The 20,240-nt window shown below is 53.0% G+C and overlaps 1 protein-coding gene across 1 annotated transcript in view; it reads left to right on the forward strand.

Moving 5' to 3' along the window:
* Nucleotides 1-20,240, forward strand: part of LOC146203905 (uncharacterized) — a 149,162-nt gene that overhangs the window by 94,714 nt on the left and 34,208 nt on the right. Inside the window, exons 4-5 of the mRNA XM_084603629.1 lie at nucleotides 13,236-13,401; nucleotides 16,253-16,482. Of these exons, the coding sequence (XP_084459755.1) occupies nucleotides 13,236-13,401; nucleotides 16,253-16,482 (396 nt within the window). The remainder of the gene's footprint in view (nucleotides 1-13,235; nucleotides 13,402-16,252; nucleotides 16,483-20,240) is intronic.

Consider the following 20,240-nt stretch of genomic DNA (forward strand, 5'->3'; position numbering starts at 1 on the left):
TTTCTTTAAATATTTTTGTTCGCGATTCGTTATTATGGACGACTCGCTTTATGGACAGTTTTCATCGTGAACCAAAGTGTTCATATTAACGAAGCACGACTGTACATACACTGTGGGAAAATTGAACGGCTGTTTAATCTTTTCGACAAGAGTACTCTCACAATGCGTAATTTACTGGTGTTCGCTTCCTAAAGCAACGAAGAAGTTAATTATTACTTGCACTCCAGCTAACTGATAATAAACTCTCGCATTTTCTTTTGCGCACATGTTAAAATTTGCAATAGCACGCGTCAGTTCCGCATATAGCGCCCTTTTGCCAATAAGACTATGTTCTACGTGACAGCGCGTAGTTCTTCCGACAATATACCCAGTGCCTTGTGCGATCCATGTAACGCATCGCCATCATCAGCCTCACTACGTCCACTGCATGTAGGACTTTCTCTCCCATTCCTCCCCCATTAACCGGGTCCTGTGCCATTTGGGATCATCTTCTCCCTGCAAAGTATCTCATCCGACTTGCCGCCGCCCCCTGCTACGCTTGCTTTCTTTTTCAACCTTTTACCATTAATGACCATCGGCTACCTTGTCTTCTCATTACATTCTCACCCATGCTAATTTATTATTCTTGATTTTGACTAGGATCTGCCTCTTTCATAGTTATTTAGTTAGATGCATTAATAGTTAGAGAGATGCGTTTCCTTAGCATTTCCGATGCTTCGCTGCCTATATCGTAAAGGGGTGTTTTCTTTTGGGACTGTTGAACAACGCTTTCGTTTTCAGCGTACTAATTTTTATACTTACTGTAGTGCTCTGCGCGTCGAATTCGTCCCCTGAGTTAACAGGACATGACAACAGTGGGACCTAGTTAAATTACTCAGGTATGCTCCGTTAACTTTAATTACCAGTCCTTTCCAATCGATAGATATCCGAATATGCGGGGTATAAACACGCGGTTTGTTCACGAAGTGTCTATAATAGTCCCGTATTTTTACATATGGCTCTTCTAATACACCCTTTTCCTAAAATCTTGCATGAGAGCCGAGGTTTCGACTGCATCCCATGCTCCCTCGTAGTTTATGAAGGCTGTAAAGGAGTTCTTACATTCATATGTAGAGAAAAAAAAAAAATGAAGTTTGAGTTAAAGAGGATAAGCCCTATACTCACCCCCTTTCAACTCTACCTAAAGTGTGTGTGAAAATTTTGAACATTTGGTAACCTCCTGTCAACGGTTTACTGCACATCGCAGGACACTGCGCAATAATTTAAGCTTACCTAAAGAAACAACCTTGCGCCTTGAACATGTCCTGGGTCCTTGGTGCGACGGATCGTCTGCTGCGAGGGCTACCAAGGCCTTACTAACTTTTCTGAAGGACACAGGGTTGATTAATACCCTTTAAAACTCATCTGTGTGTGATTATGTGCGTGTGAAAGTTAACTTTTCTTAAGGACACAGGGTTGATCAATACCCTTTAAAACTCATCTGTGTGTGCTTATGTGCGTGTGAAAGTGTGCGACACCGATTCTCTTTTTTTTCTCATTTATTTCCCCTTCCCCTCCCACAATCTGTCACCCTCATCCCTCAACCCTCATCAGGAGTAGCATGCTAGGCTTACCACCAGGCAGACATCTCCTGTTGCCATTAATATATATATCTCTCTCTATCTCTCTCTACCTAAAGAATCCCCGATATAATGCTGCTCTTCGTAAAGTGCTGTGCAAAGCACTTTAAACGCTTCCTTTTCCGTGCATGCAGTGGTTACGCCGCTCGACTACTAGCAGTGCCTAAGGATGCGGGATCAAATCCCCACCGCGGCGGCCGCTTTTCGGTGGAGTAAGGCGCCCGTGTGCTGTACGATATCAGCGCACGTTAAACAACCTCAGGTGGTCGAAATCATACGCAGCCCTCCACTAAAGCGTCTCTCATAGCCTGAGACGATTTCGGACGTTAAACCCCATCAACCGACCAACCATATCAACCAACCTTTTCGTGAAAAGTTGCATGATGTATCTCTGCATCTTTCGTATTTTCAGCCGTATAGTCTGTATTCCGTATTATTTTGTATATCCACCTTTGTCTACGCAAAAACTATTTTCTACACTCTCAAAAAGAATTATTTAATCGTCCTTAAACCTGTTATACGCCAGTGGGGGCGAGGCAGTATGTCGTTTAATTATTTGCGAAGCCTCAATCGCAATTTCTCGTTTCACAACTTTTTTACGAATTGTCGGGGCAAATGCGATGAATAGACATGGTTTTGTGACAACGTCGCCAAATCGTCGCTCTCTACAAGTGCGCACGATACGATTTCAGTCGAATCGCGTGCTCCTCGAGTGCGCTCGCGGACGCGCCTTTGTGTACGGGTGACGGTCAGTGGCCGGGCGCAGAACTGAAAATGACGGGCTGAACATCTAGCGACGACGCAACAGCGGCAGCGCGCAAAAGCAAACAGCATAAGCAGGAAGTGCCCGCACGAAGCCATGGCCGGGCGGCGACCAAGATGGACGTTCTGTCGCACCGACAACGATCGGCGCCCCGCTGCGACTACGTGCTCCGTCTGTAATGAAGCATGAATGCCGTACGTGCCGCGGCGCGCCGAGCTCCGGGGGGAGCGACGGGCGCGGACCGAGTCCGCCGGGCCGCCCAAACCTCGGCGGCTCCACAAAGGACCGAGGCTCACGTGCAGGCACCACCCAGCAGCCATTGTTTCGCGCGGCCGCAGAGTGCTGCGACCGAGGCCCGCTGTGACCGGCAGCGTGCGCGTGTATCGGATGGCTCGCGTGCCCCGACGACGATTAGCGGCTTGCCCTGAAGGTGGGCATTCATGGGGGCGCGGGTTCACGGCTCGCGCCGCAGACGTGCCGTTCGTCATCCGAGCCGCCCATCTGCGCTCGCGAGACGAGAAGCGTTTTTCAATCGCTCCATTGAGGCGGCTGTTATGGTGCATGTGCAGATCGGCGTCTCCTGCCTGCTTTATTGTAGCGAATGAAGTGCACGACCGCGAAGGGTGAAGGAAGTTGTCGTTACGAGTTGTGCGGCAATACACGCCGGAAACAACGGGCAACTTCGCACTGGTGCCCCTCAGGATAACGTGGATGTATACCTCCAGAGTAACACTCGGCGCCAGCATTCCGTACTCGGACACCCTTAGACTCATCGAATCTGCTGTCCGAAAGAGAGGCCTCGGTACGTCCCAAATCGAAGCTCTATGTTCTCGATAGCGCCTGGAAGGAGCGAACAAGGCGATACTGTGTCTAGAACACCGTTGCTTTTGGCGCGACGGAGGAATTAGTTCGCTGCCTCTTTATTTCCTTTCATTTAATTCTTACATCGTTTTCTGCCCTCTCAACGGTGTGTTCTTTGGGTCACTTCCCATATCACAGTTTTGGTTTGCCGATACCTGATGAATATACCTTTCCGCTCCGGGAGCAAACGCACCCTTTACACATACACCAGAGACGATGTGCCGTTGGAAGTCGCCAAAATAACTCTTTATATAAATAAATAGCAATAAAGGGCAGAGATAAGGCGATGAGGGGTTCGCCTAGGTGGGTATATGGACGCGTGCCTCTCGCGCTATTTACCCCCTAACGCGCCTAGAAACGCGGTGCGCGATGCCGCAGGCAGTGGCGGCCCGGCACCGCGCGGTACACCCCGGGGCCTCCTCCGCAGACAGACAGAGACGCAGCAGCGAGTGGACTTTTGAAAGGGCTCTTTTGAAGGCGGTCACGCCTTTGAGCACCGCGCGGCCAACAGGCAACGGTGCGCGGACAGAGGGAGCTTCCTGAAAATTAATTTCTGCCCTGCGCCGGCGAAGCCCAAGGGGCCATCGTTGTGAGTCCGCGAGCGGCCGCGGAGCTGCTGCTGTGCCGCCGACGCAGAGACGGGACGGCGCGCGCTCTGCAAAGTGCGCCTTTGCTGCGCGCCGGCTTGGGGAAAGAGGCGCCCGCGTTATGCGTGTGACGCGATGCGTTTCGCCGCTATTAATACGAGAAGGGCCGCTCTCCCTCCTTCCTCCCACCCTCGCGCCACCAGTGTTCTGGCCCGCGCTAGCCGTGTCGCCATATATCGTCGCCTTCCCAACTTTCTCTTATTGTCGTGCACTCTCGTTTCGTTCTCAGCGGGCACAAGGTCCAACGTTATACACGCTCGCAGTGGAACACGCAGCATTTGTGTCAGAAACGCTTCGCCTAGCTCAGCAGCGCCTCAGGAGCCTATGCTGTGCATGCTTTACAAATATAAAGAGGGAACTGGTATAATGGTAAACGCATAAAGACAGGCATACAACTTGAAATGGGTTGAAAACCGTCGTGTAGCTCTCATCACAACTGACGCTGCACTAAACGTGTTAGCGCAGAACAACTTTGTTGAATGCTCTGATGCACTGACGCCTCACTCATTTTCGGCTATGTGTTTCATATCTGCCAGGCTCAGGGGTCGTTGCGTAACTATCCAGGGCAGCTCGGGAGAGAACGGAACAGCTTATTATGCGCCCCTACCACTGTGGCCCCTACGCAAGAGCTGAACAGTTCGACGGCATCAAGGCAGGATAGGTCCATCTTGCGATGGTCTTGGCGCTCCCGGTCAGTTCGCGTAACTGCACGAGAAACGTGTGCGGGCGCGGTCTCCTAAATGCTCGAGGGCCGCAGGTCCCGGCCCCGTCTTACGAAAGGACGCGTCCGACGACGGGCAGCCAGTGACGTGTGCCGTTGATCTCGCCGGTTGCGCATATAGACAGTGGGGAGCGCGAAGAGCACCTGCTTGAGGCCCTATGAGGCGTGTCGTATTCGGTGACAGGCGGACTAAATAAAACGCGCTGCTCGGACAAAGCAAACGCGGGTGCCACAGCCACGGAGGGGCTGCCTCAGGCGGCGCATCATTACAATGACTGATTAGCGAGACGCGGGCCGGCCTTCTTCGCCCCCTCGCAGCGCGCTCGCTGCGGGGAGACTCGGGCGTGCAGATTCTTGGCACGCCTGGCGAGATTCTTGGGCCGTGCGGGCACGCAACGCTCGCCGCGCGTGGGACAGTCGCCGTAGCCGCTGTTGCTGCGTCGTCACTGTGGCGGCACACGGGCTCCCGCCGCTTATCTGGGCGTGACAGCGCCAGAACCCGGGCCTGTCCACGCCGCGGCGTGCCGCTAAAGGGGGCTCTCTCTTGCTTTTCCCCCCGCCGCCGCACTGCACTCGCTATGAAGGCATCGCGCTCCCTTTCTCCACTGCACAATCTCGAGCAGGTTGCGCCATTTGTCGCTGCTTCTTACTTGCCCCTTTATTATTATTCTTTTTCGCCAGATAATTTGCGTTCGTGAAGTGCGAAGGATATTCCACGAGGTCACCCGAATGGTGCGCTTTGGTTGTATTTGCATGGTCTCAGAGAGGCGTCTCTGTCATCATGGTTCGATTGAAGCATTTGGACGGCGAAAACTGTAAAAGCTTACATGTATGGCGAGCATAACATTACGAGCGGGGACTTTGACACGTACTACGTTCCCGGTGTGGGCGAGAGGGAAGACGACGTTGGGGACCTCGCCGTTCTTGTCTCTACCGGAGACAGATAGCTGAGACAGATCTGCTGAACGCGAAACGATCGGTCTGTGCTGGAACCGCGGATTTTGGAGACAGCGCGGCGAATAAAGTGAGAGCAAAAAGCGCGAAGATGCAGGAACACAGAGAAGACAGCGGTGGGGGGCGGCTGCGTCGGCGGCGCGAGGCACAGGGGACCAGAGAATCTCCCAACGCGAGGAACATGCGAAGGGATTCTATCTTGAGATCCCACAAGCGCGCTGCTCTTCTTCTTGCGCGTTGCTGCGCGGCGCGAGAAAAGACGACAAAAGTGGCCCGGAAAAATAGCATCCGCCCCAAAAAAAGTCGCTCTCTCCCGGCGAGCAACCGGGCGCCAAGGAGCGATGCGTGCGCGGGCTATGCCACCGGGGACGACGCGGCGGCGCTCCCAAGTGTAAGCGAATAAAACCTCTCCCCCCTCCAGCATCTTCCCCCTCCTTCGTCGTCCTCGACGCGCTGTTTCCTGGCATCTTCGACGGGGTTATCTACATTTAACCACGTTTTCCTCGAATATCGCTGCTCAGCTCAGCTGTGTGCGCTTCCTCCGCTATTGTTCTCGCTGGGAAATCGCCGCGATTGTTGTTTGGCCTCGCTTAAATGCGAATTTCGTCCAGATCAGCATTCGAATTTTCCGCAGTTCGAAATTGCGTTCCAGCTCTTTTCTTGACTCTAATCGCACTTTGTACGATTTCTGATTTAATAACTTCCGAGGTTTGTTTGTTAATTGTTTGCTTTTTTCGAACTGAAAACAACCTTTTTTAATAAATAGGTGCAGTGTGGGACATATGCTTCTTGTCATTGCTTATAGGTCACCAACTGTATGCTTTCACTTGCATCTTGCCGCCATTCTTCTATGTTTTCTCAACTGTGCGTATGTCAATGTACTACACTGTGTCAATGTACAATATGAATATACATCCTACGCATTTAGCTTTAACAAGCCGCTCATGCGCAGTCCTTCGTTTTAATTCACTCGTTCTAGCTGCCTATTTGGCAAAGTACCTAAGCTTGCATAGATTTCTGCCTGTTCATGCAGCGAAACATGCAACTGTCCAGATGAAACAACATCAGGATAGGGCGATATGACAATTTGGGCATAAAGTAACGGATGAAATTGTCTTTTAGTTAGGAGAAATGACAAGACACCATCGCACAGCAATGAGCGCTTGTCACCCTGTTTGCTTGTTTGTTTGTTTACGCCCCATAGTAATGTTTTGTAAGATCTGAAGTCCCTCCACGTTTGTACAAATATTCTGTAATTTGCTGCTCTCCTCTGAGAAGTGAAATTTATTTTTAAAAGGGCCTTCGCATGCACTGTAGTGTCATGATGAAGACGTCATAAACCTGTATGCCACTCTTTAAACTTGGCGGCGCAGTACGTGCTTTCGCGCTCGAATGATGGTGTGTCCATACGTTTTTTTTTCCCACGCCTTTACGTTTTAAACTGATCTGTATGTACTGTACAGGAGCTTTTAGTGTGCTCTCAAAATCACACCTGCGTCTCCCAGAATAATGTGACAGTAGCGTGTTTAGCGCAAACAGAACTTGGTGCTGTTCTGTTCATTTTAATTATTTTGTGGCCAGATTATTTTATCACAGTGCGTCCTCTTGCAGCGCTAGAAGTACACGCGATCGCAGCTTAAGGTTGCACAGACGCGCAATAACTTGACTGCTGCATCATTTTTCAACGCGAGCGCCTTAAGCGCATGATGCACGTACTCCGACTATATCTGCCGGAACACGTATAGTTTCATCTAGCATTAGCTTCTGATGGTTGTTCTCAAAGGCAGACACGGAATTCCGGCCACTTGAGTTCTAAACAGTGCGCACAGCTGAGATCGGCGTTTCTTTCTCACGAGCTTGATAGCTCGTCCGACCATTGCACCTATCGCCATCTCCATACGTTGCCTCGTTTCTTCGCCTCTCCGCTCATTTCATCGCGACATCGTTTTTCTCAACGCGAACGGATTCGTTTCAAGGCGCGTGCTGTGTTTTACACCGTGCTTAACAACAAAAGGACGCGCGAAGTCACTTTCACCGACAACCCGCGCCCAAAGCCCTAAGCCGGGTAGGGAGAGCCCGCAGTGCGCGCACGACGTAAAGCCTCTCCTCGCGTGCATCCTCCTAAGCATGGAAAACCCTATCTGCGGCAGTGGCCCGGTGATAGTGGCAGAGCGAGCCCTTTATAAAGTGCGCTGCATCGCCCCCCCCCCCTCCCCAGCGTTCCTCGTTGCTGCAGCTCCCTCCAGGTCGTCGTCAGCTTTTCCTCGCTGCCGGAGATTTGCGAGTGCGCGGCAGGAAAGCCCCCAGAGCCCCGCCCTCTCCTCTTTCTGCGCATTACGAAAGGCGTTCTTGCTGGATGCGAAGACGGGAAGGGTGGCATCGAATGCCTTGTTGGCTGCAGAGAGCCCTCGTGCGCTGCTATCATCGCGCCCGCAGCTCGGGTGGCACGCGGGGAAACTCCCGCGGCCGACGCGCGCGGTTATTACGGCCCGTAAATTAATAACAACGGCGGCGTGTACAGCTCCTGAAATATCGTTTGAGCACGTGTATACGAGCCACGTTTTGCGAGCCGGGGCTCTCCGCGCAGGATTAGGCTCCCGGCTGGAATGCCCGCGCGCCAAGAACGCTCCGGCGCTTATTTCTGCGTGCTTCGGGCTGGGTGGGCATATAAAGCTCCAGGCGTACGTGTCCGCGAAACCGGGGTAGGCGAGTGGCGGATTCGCGGAGAGAAAGGAACTACTGCTCGCTTCCCTGTGTTTCAGGGCAAAAGAAATGACGACGCGCTGATCCCACGCTTGGGGCGAAGGCGCCACAAAATCCGTGAGAATCCTTTGACATCTGCAAGTCTGGCTTTGATATAGAAAAAAAAAAAAAAGTGCTTAGATAAATAGGGAAACACGGAGTGCGGAGTACACAAGCTTATACCGTTGTTGGGGGCACCTAATCCGGTGTAACAAGTTCCCTGTCATGAATGGTGATAGGACTTTTGTAGCGCAGGAGCAGCTTGGTCATGCCACCTTTGTATTTTCAAACGCAGTGGTGACAGGTTCAGTTTTGCTTCGTGATGAGTGTAAACCAATTGCCGAGTCGGAGTAACGTACGTTGGACACCTGAGTCTCTCTTGACTCAGCTCGCAAGAAAATTGTATATTTTTCTGTTCGATAACGGGTCACACTCACGTAGCAAGGCAGTAATACATCTGAGTGCTTGCACGTCTGCATTATTAATTTGAAGATTATGAAAACAAACGGACATATACCAGAACTGTAAGTATGGCTTTGAGGATGATGTTTCCTCTTTCAACCGACTTTTACAAAAATAATCTAGGCTTAGTGGTTAGAATGTGTTTCGTGTTTTAACATATTTCCAACGGTTGATAGGTTGACCAATCAGCGACTATTTTTGATTGAATAATCGACAGAACGTGCGCCTGACAACGGTGAAGCACCCACCAACGGTAAAAACCGCACGCTTTCATTCATGCCAAGCCAAGCGTGCCGCTTTTAGGACCAGGTCACGTGGGTCTGCCCTCACGCGCCCCGGAGCGACACGTGTCCGCGAACTTGAGCCGTTCGAGCCGCCGTCATTGAAGCGTGTTTTTCTCGCGGCGATCGCGTCACCAGAGGGAGGGACGCCTATTTCGAGTCCTCCTAATTGCCGCTCTCGATATAGTCGTCACGCGGTCCCCGCATAAACCGGCCGCGACATCGTTTAGAGACAGCGACCGCCTCCGGCAGCGCGAGCAGCGAACACACGTAAATAGTGCCGCGCGCTCTTACGGGGAGAGGAGGACGGGTGGAGGAGAGAGCGCGTGGTCCGCAATCACTCGCCGCTATCACGCAGCGACCGCTTCCCCTTTCCCCCGCTCTGGCGCTTTTTCATTCCGACTGGGAATCCCAATTTATTTTCCCGGAGCCACCCTGTTCAGCGGCTTGCGTGCATCCCCCCTTTTTACAAATTTAAACCCGACCGCCGCGGCGGTGGACGCGAAAAAAGGCCCTTGGCCGCGGATGAAGCCGCACGCACAGTCCTCCCCCTTCGTCCCGGAGCACAGTCGGCAGGAATCCCTGGGTGGGCCCTTATCGCCGCTGCAAATCGAGCCCGTTGGCGCTCATGAAAATGGCAGCGCGTCGTCGACGCAATGCGCCGGGTGGTCTAGCTCTTCCGCTCGCCTCAGGAGAACGGGGGCGCGGCATCCCCCGCGAGAGGCTCGGAAGGTTTCTGGTCGCCGATGGCGCGAGAAAATGTGCACTCGGGCTCGCGTGCCTGCCAAGTGCCGCGAGGTGAAGCCGGCATGCTGCGAACGCTGAGGCGATGCCCGCGTGAATACGTCAACTGCCTTTGTGTTACGCGGAAATTCCGAGGCAAATGTATCAGAAAAGCCGTTGCTGGAATCGCTCCTATTCTTGGTAGCACTCTGGAACTAGAGCCCTCATTCGCCGATGCTGCTGTCCTTGCATGTGGTAATAGTTGGCAGGCAGTTAGAACCTGCATTCAACCGTGTTTATCTGGTCCTTGGCCTCGGGTAGGGGGCAGTTGGTAGGCAGTTTAGCTGAGGCTGAAATAAAATAAAACAGAACACTTCATTGACGCCAGTGGGTTTCAAACTTTCGTCGGCAGGAATGGAGCAGCTTCGCTGTCCACTGCGTTGTACCCGTAGTATACCTGCAGCTCCGCAGCCGCACATTGCGTTTGTTTGACAGCCAGTCTCCCGCATTGAACTCTGCACGTTGCCATCTACATGAACTGCCATCCGTACGCAATGGGTCCAAAACGCACCATTTTCGCAGCGACCCCAAAATGTACATAGTGTACTACCCCAAATATGCCCAATCATCAACTTCGCCGATAAATGCCTGAATCACGTTTAACGTTGAAACCGATCTTCGAACCGAAACGGAAGTGCAAATCGAAGTGTGCCTAATTCGCATTTGGTCTAAGCGCGCTAAGTTGCGCCTCATTTGCTTTTTTCCCCTTTTCTTAAAAAGTACTGCCCCGTGAGAAAAAAAATATAATACATTACAAGTCTATGTGTGATTACCAAAGCACAGGCGACAATTATGGGCCTGCCGAAGTTACAGGAAGGCTTTCGTATGCCGTTGGTTCTTCCAAAACCTGTTCTGTTATATAGGCCACCATAAGAGTGAAATAACTGCAAATTAAACTTGAAACTGAGCGCTCTTTGTGCCTCGGTTAACGGGCCGAGCGTCATAGCTGTGGTCCGCATGTCGACAAAATAAACTGGTTGTGAAAAGAATAAGAGACCGGAAATACATCTACGAAACGTGTCGTGCCTCTCCATTGCGCCAGTTGCAATTTTGGTCGTACTGTGCTTTGTGCCTGCGTTTTGTGACGTAGACTCCAGCTATAGCACTTAACTGCGATGAATTACCGTTGCTACCATTTGATTAAAAAGAGATGTCGAATTTTATATGGGGTACGCGCATCTGCGGCAAGGGGAGGGAGGTAGACGAAGGCAGCCGTGAAGCTTAATAAAAATGCCTTTTCAAGCCACACACTGGTACATGGAGCTCCTAGGCGCGTATTCCACCACGCAGCCAAAGCTGCGCCTTGGCAAGACTCATTCTTACATACGTGTATAACAAGTCACAGGTTCGCTTCCACTAAAAATAAAGGCTAAAATGAAGCAAACAAACAAAATATCGCGCGCTAAGGTTGCGGCGCTTATTAAAGAACCACGCAGCGTCGGGAGCAACAGGGAGCTCTACACTAGGGAGTCCTGCGAAAGCCCGCACGGCACGCGGGAACGCAGAACGTCACGTGTTATTACCTCAGAGTAGACACGAGCTCCCAGGGCGCGCACCTCGCCCCTGTCTTTCCGCGGCGGCACGCGAAAAGGGCCCACCCCCGCAGCAGCGCGCCCTTCTCTTCACCATGGAGGAGCCTGCTGCGGAGGAATCCTGTCAGCGCCGCGGCGCTCCGTCTCCGAGCGGTTCGTTCCACCTGAACAGCTGCCAGCGGCGGCGGCGTCGGCGGCAAGGCCGCTTATTAACAAGCGACCGCGCGGCCGCCGCTGAGAATAGCCTCATTAGTTGAACAAGCGCGCCGCCGCCTTCGGTTCCCCGCGAGCACAGGGAGAGTCGCCGGTAAATATAAACGCAGCGCCCGGTCGCTCTATTCGAGGCCGCAATGTGCCGGCGGGACACTGACCCTCGCAGCTTGATCACTGGCCTCCCCTCGCTCACACCTTCCAGTGGTCTCTGTGTCAGGAGGAGGATGCTTGTTCGGCGATCTCTCCCCTTCGATATGGAGGAACTTGAGATACTCGATGCACTCTGATGTTGGTCCACACCCTTTCCACAGTTGAATGGCCGAAACGGAATTGTCTTGTATAGACTCGCCACGTATATGCGCCAACGAATCGCGACCGACACTGCATACGCCCAGCAACTGCCTCCCAAGAAGGGATACGCCATCCACGGCAGAGAGAATAATTCAAAAACAGCGCAGCGGCTCGCATTCCGGTGACGCAATGCGCAGCCAGCGTCGCAGTATTATAACGCAGAACACTGCGCGCCATTCGAAAAACAAAATGTCGACGAAGCAGCGGAATCAAAGGGTTCCCCTCTTGTGGGCGTCGTAAATCAAGGTTGGCCTTGGCATGTGCTCCCACGCGCCACTCGCGCGCGATGACAGGGACTTTTTAAAACACCTCGCTGAGGGCAGCGTGCCCTTTGGTGAGCGACGTGCAGAGGCCGCGCGCGAGCGCGCACCTAGCCAGCCGGGCCCGGTGCGTGAAACGAGCGCCGACATACGGCCCGCGTGCGCCAGGTTACCTCGCATCCGCCGCGGATGCGCGGGCCGGGTGCTGCGGTGCTTTATTCTTGACGCTTTGCCCGCCTTTTTGCAGCTCGTTCATCATCTGCGCTCGCTCTTTGTTAGCTGTGGTGCGCCCCGTGTGAGCACCTTGTCTCACTGTCAGCCGCACGTCTCCGCGCGCGCCTCCCTCCTCGCGTCGGCAACGTGTCCTCTGCATGTTCGCTTTGTTCTACGCGCTTTTAGGTTCGCTTTACTTTTGCATAGCTCCGCCGTCTCCGAGTCGTGAGCGGCTGGGGCTAGGGCCTCGCGCAGCGGGCAACACGCGCTAACTAGACACCATTCTCCTCCTCCGGAACGGGCCGAAAATGTCCGCATGTGCTCACCCAGGGCCGCCACTAAGGGCAAGGTGGACACAGAAGTGGCCACTCCAAGGTCGGTGCCGAGGACGGTGCGATGTCTGTGGCCGCTGGGTTTTCTCGATCTGTCGAACCACTCACCGGTCTCTGCAAGAGTATCGGTAGATGTTTTATCGAGGCAATAGAGAGCCAGATTGTATATATATAGTGAAGTGTACAGTGCACTAAAGTAAGGTTTAAAGAAAGCCAGAAAGAGAGAGGGAAAAGCCGTGGGGAGGTCAGGGGTGCAAAGTTTAGCATTCTTCATTCTCCTATAATCATAGCTGATTCCAATATTTTTAAGAACTTTTATTTTTGCAGGAAACTTTAAAATTCGCCAAAGCGCAAAAGCAAAGAGCGTACAACCTTCGCGTGCTGGACAGTGATGAACGAACATGCAAATGGTAATTTCTTTCGTGTGAAGGTGTATATTTAACGTTGCGGTACAAGGCAGGTTCTACAAAGAGCACCTTTTCTCCTCTCGTGTCCGTGCAGGTCATGGTGGCGTCAATCAGCTGGGCGGCGTGTTTGTGAACGGCCGTCCTCTGCCGGACGTTGTGCGGCAACGCATCGTGGAGCTGGCCCATCAGGGAGTGCGGCCCTGCGACATCAGCCGCCAGCTGAGGGTCTCCCACGGATGCGTATCCAAGATACTCGGCAGGTAAAGCATCCTTGGCACCCTACCCACACGAGATTGGACAAGGAGGGAAAAAAGGTGCGCCACGGCAGGCGCCCTCGTGCAATTCTCACACCTCTTTCCCACGCATGGATCTCTTGCCCTGGAAGCAACGTTGCAAAGCACGTGGTAGCTAGGTGGTAGCGGCGTCGACGCTGTTGTCAGGTGAAAAGACTTCGCGGGCTTTTCCAGCTTTCGAAAAAGACGCGCGGTTGCGCACCGAGTTTCTCCCTCCACAGGTCCGGTCGGCTTCCAGCCGAGGAGGCGCCCTTTAATTTCTATTTAAATCGTGCAGAAGTCACACTCGACAGGTGCCCTGGCAGAGTGTCCCGACGCCCAACAGATGTGCTCGTTAACTCTGACCCGCTCCACCTCACTCGTAGCTGTCAGGGCTGCTCCCGAGCTGCTGACTGCTTGCCGCGCGACAGCGACTGTCCCCGTTCAACCCGTGGGGAGTGAAAAGGCGCCACTCTCGCATCGCGCATATGCACCCCTGCCTCGCGCAACAACTGGCAGCAGAATTCCTTCCGCGCGGGCGCCCGCGAACAAGCTGACCAGAAGGGATCCCAGCCACCCTCACTACCGACTCCCTCCGAGAAAATTTACTGCGTCCTCTCCAACGCGCTTGGCAAATTCCATAACTTTTGGGTCATTTCCTCCTTTCGCCGGGCTCTGAAACGTGCGTGCAAGAGCGCTCGCCAAAAGGGACCTGTCTCTCTCCGCGCCCTGCCCCTCCGTGCGTCGGCTGCATAGATGCTCGAATGCACCCCGAGTTTCACCCCTGTTTTGGAGCACATAAAGACCGGGCGGCGACCCCTCTGCATCCGTCCTCCGCACCACCCTCAGCAGAAACGGCCGCGCTTTGCCCGACAAAAAGCCAAGCTGTGTGTGCGTCCGTGTAGTGCGGGACACTGATCGACTCGGCGGCGGCCCGCGAGATGACATCAGCGCGGTTCACTGGCGTGCGTAATAATGACATCAGCAGCGCCACCCGACAACCGTCTGTCTTAATCTGACTTTAAAATGGACCTCGCCCGAACCGCGCGGTCTGATGGATACCGCTTTTCCGGGGACAACAAAAGGTCCCCGTTGTAGCGTAATGATCTCCTGAAAGACTGGGGCTGACTTAATTGTGCTCGGTCGCCTTCCTTTGTGCGCCAACCAGATGGCGGAGAGCACGGCGCGTTCCGAGCACTCTCTTCGCGCCTAAACGTAGCTTTAAACTGTGTGCATGCGTACACGAGAGGTTGGTGTATCCAGAGCTTCCTGCATCCAGAGGCTGATGCGCGGATGGCAAGGCAAACGCAGCGGCTTGACTGCAAAGCTCTATACCGATTGCAAACATGATGAGGTTGTGGGAGCAAACTCGTTCCAGTATGCGAGGATAAGAAGGCAAAGCGCCACACTCCAGTGGTTAGCGTGTGGAAAGGGAGCTTTCTATATTTATTAATCAACTGTCTAATTATGCTCATCGATCACTTCTCATAACCATAATGAGATTTTAACCGGCCAAGTTGGAAAGCGTTTATGAGAAGCCGTTTGAAAAATGGAATTGCCCGTATTATGTAGTAGATTGCTTTACCTCGTTCATTCAACTAATTTCAATGGCTGAGCAAGAAACCGCGTCACGGTTTCTACTGAGCATGCGCGGGGCCAACTGTGTCGATGGGAAGTCGCGCCAAATCGAAGCGAATAAGGGCTGATAAGAGCAATTTCGCTAGCAAGAAAGTGCGCTCTCGCACCGTGTTTGTTTGTTTTATTTTCGTTCTTCTTTTATTTATTTATTTATTTTTTTTTTTTTTTCTGCTGCTATAATTGCGGAGAACGGTTACCACCGGGGGCTGAAGTTCCAGTGCTCCGCGCGGGGGAGTGGAGCGCGCGTGAAAGATGGCTCGGCGGTGCGCCGCATGCGTATTATTGGCCGGCCGCTGACCACGCCGCGAGGCTGGACGCTGGCCGCCTGTGCGCTTGGACTAAGCGCAGGAGCGACTTGTGGTTCACGGGGGCCCCCGTATTAATTACGCGGGACGCCGAGGAAGAGCGCGAGACGTAATTGCAGAGGTCGAGAGGACAGTGTGGCAATCACGGATCGATAGCTAATTTGGAGTCGCCCGACGCACGGCTGCGCCCGTTTGACGCGCGTGGCCCGGCCGGAAAAGCGTGTGGAATAACAGCCGGCACCAGCTTGGCGGCGTAATACCTTATCCGACTGCTGCGCACGTACGGCAAATGACCAGCAACAGAGCGCGTTATGCACACACTTGCTGCGTGAACAGTACAGTTCCTCTCATTGTGCGTTCTACTTCTTTCGATAAGGCGGCATTCGCTTCTCCTTCAACGGTGCACACGGAATGCGTGCCTGGCCTTTACGGAGAAGTAGAGGCCACCTCGATGTATAAATTGTACATGCGTTGTTTTACAAGGTGTCATCAATTGAAGCACAGAAATTGACATTAATCCGCCCCGGCTTTGTCGCGCTGAATCAGGTTGTTATTCCAAATCATTTATAGCATACAGAAAAAAAAAAAAATGCAAGTTTTCCACGGTGGTGAGCTCGATCGGCGATCCCACAGCAGAGTAAAAGTTTGCATTCAGCAGTTAAATGACGGCCGCCCGTCTACCTTTTGTCTACCTGTCCGTATATATATGTGTGCACAGGATGGGGGAGTAAGAAATGCGATATAACGATCGGAACTCACATTCTGAGCGTGTCATTAAGTGAATTATTGCATGAGATCAAAAGGGGCGAACGAGAGCAAATGGCGCAATGGTCGTGGGCGAGTGAGCGCGGCTCCACAAGGCGCTCTTTTTTTTTTTTTTTTTTGTTTGCGCGCAGGTACTACGAGACGGGCTCAATTCGGCCCGGCGTAATCGGCGGCAGCAAGCCGAAGGTGGCCACGCCCAAGGTGGTGGACGCCATAGCCAACTACAAGAAGCAGAACCCCACCATGTTCGCCTGGGAGATCCGCGACCGGCTGCTGGCCGACGGCGTCTGCGACCAAGACAACATACCCAGCGTTAGCTCCATCAACAGGCAAGTGCACGCATGCAATCTCTACAGGGAGGGCAGGGTGTCTGAAACACGCTGCACTCCCGCCGTCTCCTCATTTCCCCTCGTAATCGTGCAAGGGTAGCCAACTGGATTTTTCATCCAGATAGCTCCCTCGCTTTGTGTTTCTCTTTGTTGTGTCATTCTCTGAGGAGAAGGTCTAACGTAGTTTGAGCAACCGTGTGCAAGGTTGCGCACAGTAAGAAGCCTCCATGATTTTCTCGCTCTTTCGACGTCACGAAAGCTGGCATTTCCAGGGGAGGAGCGAGGAAAACGGGCGAAGCTGTGAGCACCTGCGGCTTTTAGAAGCTCGTAAAGACAATGCCTTTTGGGGCCGCCGGGGCCACCAAATGGCCGCCGTAAATCCCCATGGGTGGAGAGAGCTCGCGGGAGGGAAAGAGGGAACCGCCGTTCGCGGCTTCGAAGTTCGGTCCGTGCTTCTATATTGCGAACGCTGCGCACGCGCGCCATATACATCCACGGAGGTGGCGGGATATCGGCACTCCTGTTGATCCCGCCGACTTTTCGGCCGGCTCGGTTCGCGCCGCTGAATCGACCGAGTGCATAGCCGCGGCTTTTATAAACCGCGCTGCATAGGGAGGACGGCGAGGTTAGCTGAAAACAATAGAAGGGAGCCACGAATACAGACACAGATCGAGAACCGAGGAGAGGGAGGAGCGGATCAAAAAGAGCAGAAAAAACTGCTGGAGAGGGCGGCAAATGGGCTCCGCACGGAGAACGGTCCTTCCCGGAGGAGTCTTCCCGCTCAGACGACATATAAAACGCATTTCGCGGCGCGTGCGCCGTTCCGCCACTTTCGCAGCGCCCTCTTCACGCCTTGGCGGGCACCTCTTTATGTCTCGCACGAGAACAGGCCTGCTAGAGGGTCACGGGGCGACCCAACTGCAGGGCCAGAGCCGCAATCGATCGGCCTGGCCGGGCGCTGTGTAGCCCACCGCACTCTACGAGGTACCACTCGCGTGTTTTCTCTCCCATCGAGAAACAGGAAGCGTGCTCTTTGCAACGAGCCTGTGGTCTACGGGCTCCTCTCGGTGAAATGAGTGGGGGCGGGCTCCTTTGGTTAATTTGGTGTGTAAGGTTCTGCGTCCTCTGAAAGCCGCAGCAACGTGCACCGAGGCACCGCTACAGATTGCTGCTCAGTTTCAGCAAAGCCAAGCATTGTCTGACGTACCGCCCTTGGTATTCACGCGCACTGATATGTAACCACAACAGCTTATATCGATGTCACCCTGTTCACCGCTCATCTGGAGACTTAACGATACATAACGAAAGAGCTTGCAGCCAAATGCTGTTCACTGAGACATGTCTTAGTTTCAACTATGACGGGTAATACTGCGTTCCTCTTTGTTATTTCTTTTAAACCTATTATGGGGACGCCCGACTGGTTGCAGTCTGGGTATAGCTCCTCGCCACAAAAACCCACGTCCACCTCTGCTTAGTCTGCTGCGAGTCTGCTACTAAACTTCACCCGCGAAACAAGGTTTTAATCTCTTGGCGCTATACTAAACTGACAAGCCTTCGATGAACGCCCCTTTGTGGCGCGAAAAGGCTGAGAGCTAAGAACAAAGGAAAGGAAATAATAATAAAAAAAAAACAGAAAAAAAAAGCGTTTTCAGCGATCGAAAGGCGTGTAGCAGCCGAGTTTGCTATCGGGCAATCATCGTTTAAATTCATCGCCGGCCATCTGCGCGGCCACAAGAGAACGTCTCTATTTCGCTCTTCGAGGGCCCTCGCGCGAAACGCGGAAGCTTATTAAACAGATAGCCATCACTGGACTCGCTATAGGGGCGACCGGAGGAGCGCTGGCGCAACACCACTCGCGGGCCTTCATCACACATTCAATCAGGCTCTCTGCGCGTTCGGAGCGCACCGCAACGGCGTCCACGTAAGCGCGCGCACGCTGGGTAGCGCGGTCGCCAATTACCCGAGCGCCGCACTGGGAAGAGGTGTGCGCATCTCCGCCGCGGCTCCATCCTCCATCGGCACTTGGGTGCTGATCCCTTCGACTCCCTGCAACCCGCTAGTTCCTCCATTTGTGCCCCGACGAGGCCGACGCGAACAGACGCCCCTGTTCCCCGCCCGGCACCGTGCAGCGGCGCCCCTTATCCGGCGCTAATCGTAATATCGAGGACAGGGATTGCCACTTCTTTCTCCGACAGAAGGAGGAGCGGGTGCCCACATCGGAAGAGGAAGAGCGTGGAGAGGCGGCTTCTGTTGTTGGCACCGCGCACTCCTGCGGCGGTCCGCCATTAGGGAGACCATGTTTCTCTGGTCGGGGCCTTTATTATTTATTAGCCGCGGGGCAGCGATTGGCCGTCGATAAACATGTCATCGTAGAGGGGGCCCGAGCGCGGCGCCGGCCCCGGTTCTGGCGGCGCGTGTTGAGCGTCAAGTGATGGGGCTCCTCTACGCGCGAAGCTGTGATGACAGATCTCCCCGCGCGAGAGGAAGGACGATGCCAACGACGCTTAGAGAGAGTTCTGCTCACACATTACGGCCACTTGGTCCGGATATATTTTTCTGGTAATGACTTCGACCTGCGTTTTCTTGGGAGGCCCGTGGGAAGTTCGATTCTGCTCCCATGGGAGAGCGAGAGGCAAGCTTCGGAGGGAAACAGAGATGGTCGCTGCCTCGCATTTATGCACACGCTAAATACCCACTATTTACCGATTACTTGTCTGGAGAATGCAAATGCACCTTGTGAGAATCGAACCACTGAAACCGGGACCTTCCTTTCCTCCTATTTCGTCATATCGCTGCTTATTTGTCAACCTTGGACGCTTAGGGCACGTTAATTGAGGCAGGAAATTTACTTTTATTGACGATGCTTCCTTTGTATGTAAGCGTGTGGAAATATGCTTTCCAGATAAGGGTGATAAAAGCCTGCTTCCATGAACAGTACTTGCATGAAAACGTAATCGGCTCCGAGTTTGGAGGAGTTCTGTACTCGCCACAGCTGAGCGTTACGAATGAAACGCTCAGCTGTGGCGGATATATAGGTCCCATTATATAGGTCCCGGATATATAGGTCCCAATTTTTTAGCAGTCTTGCGCATTCTGAGCGAGAAGGTTCCGAAGGCTTCAAGCCGTCATGCCGTCGTTTGTTGCAACTCGGCGAGGTGTTAAACGAATAAACTTGTAGAATCAGAGCGACCTATACGGAAATATTCGCTGCACGAAGGTGAGAGCAGTACAGCCTCGTCATCCGTATTTTCATGGTACAGCACGCAGCGCTCCTTGACGAGTGATAACGCGCGACCGTGTGCGCATGTTCCAACCTCCATCTCAGGGCTGCCACGAAGAGCCCGGGGCTGCATATAGCTATAACGACGTCTGTCTCACAACCCCTGGGGTATTACTTTATTTTTTTGTTCTTTCCTTCTGCGATTCGTATTCGCAACTAAGGAGGCTCGCCTTTTCGGGCATCTACATACCACAGGTTCCAGTTATACCACATACATTCACATTCCCTTGAACATTGGAAAATGAGTGAAATGGACGAAGGCTATTTACGTGCGCATTTACAATTTTCGTATAGATTTATATTTTTCTTTTTTATACAAGGAGATCGTCTAATCTCTTAGTTGGAAAAGTTTTGGCTATTAAAATTTAGCGGGTCCTTGAGGGCATTGATGCTTTTCGCGCAGCTATTTAGTGCGACAAAACATTGCTTATCGATCAAATGGGAACGGAGAAAAAAACAAATATCTGCCTAAATATTAGGCTGGTACACTAGCTTGCCGCGCCACTCTAT

Source organism: Amblyomma maculatum, chromosome 1, assembly GCF_055883805.1.
Source record: "Amblyomma maculatum isolate TAMU_Amacu chromosome 1, ASM5588380v1, whole genome shotgun sequence".
In the NCBI taxonomy this organism is placed as follows: Eukaryota; Metazoa; Arthropoda; class Arachnida; order Ixodida; family Ixodidae; genus Amblyomma; species Amblyomma maculatum.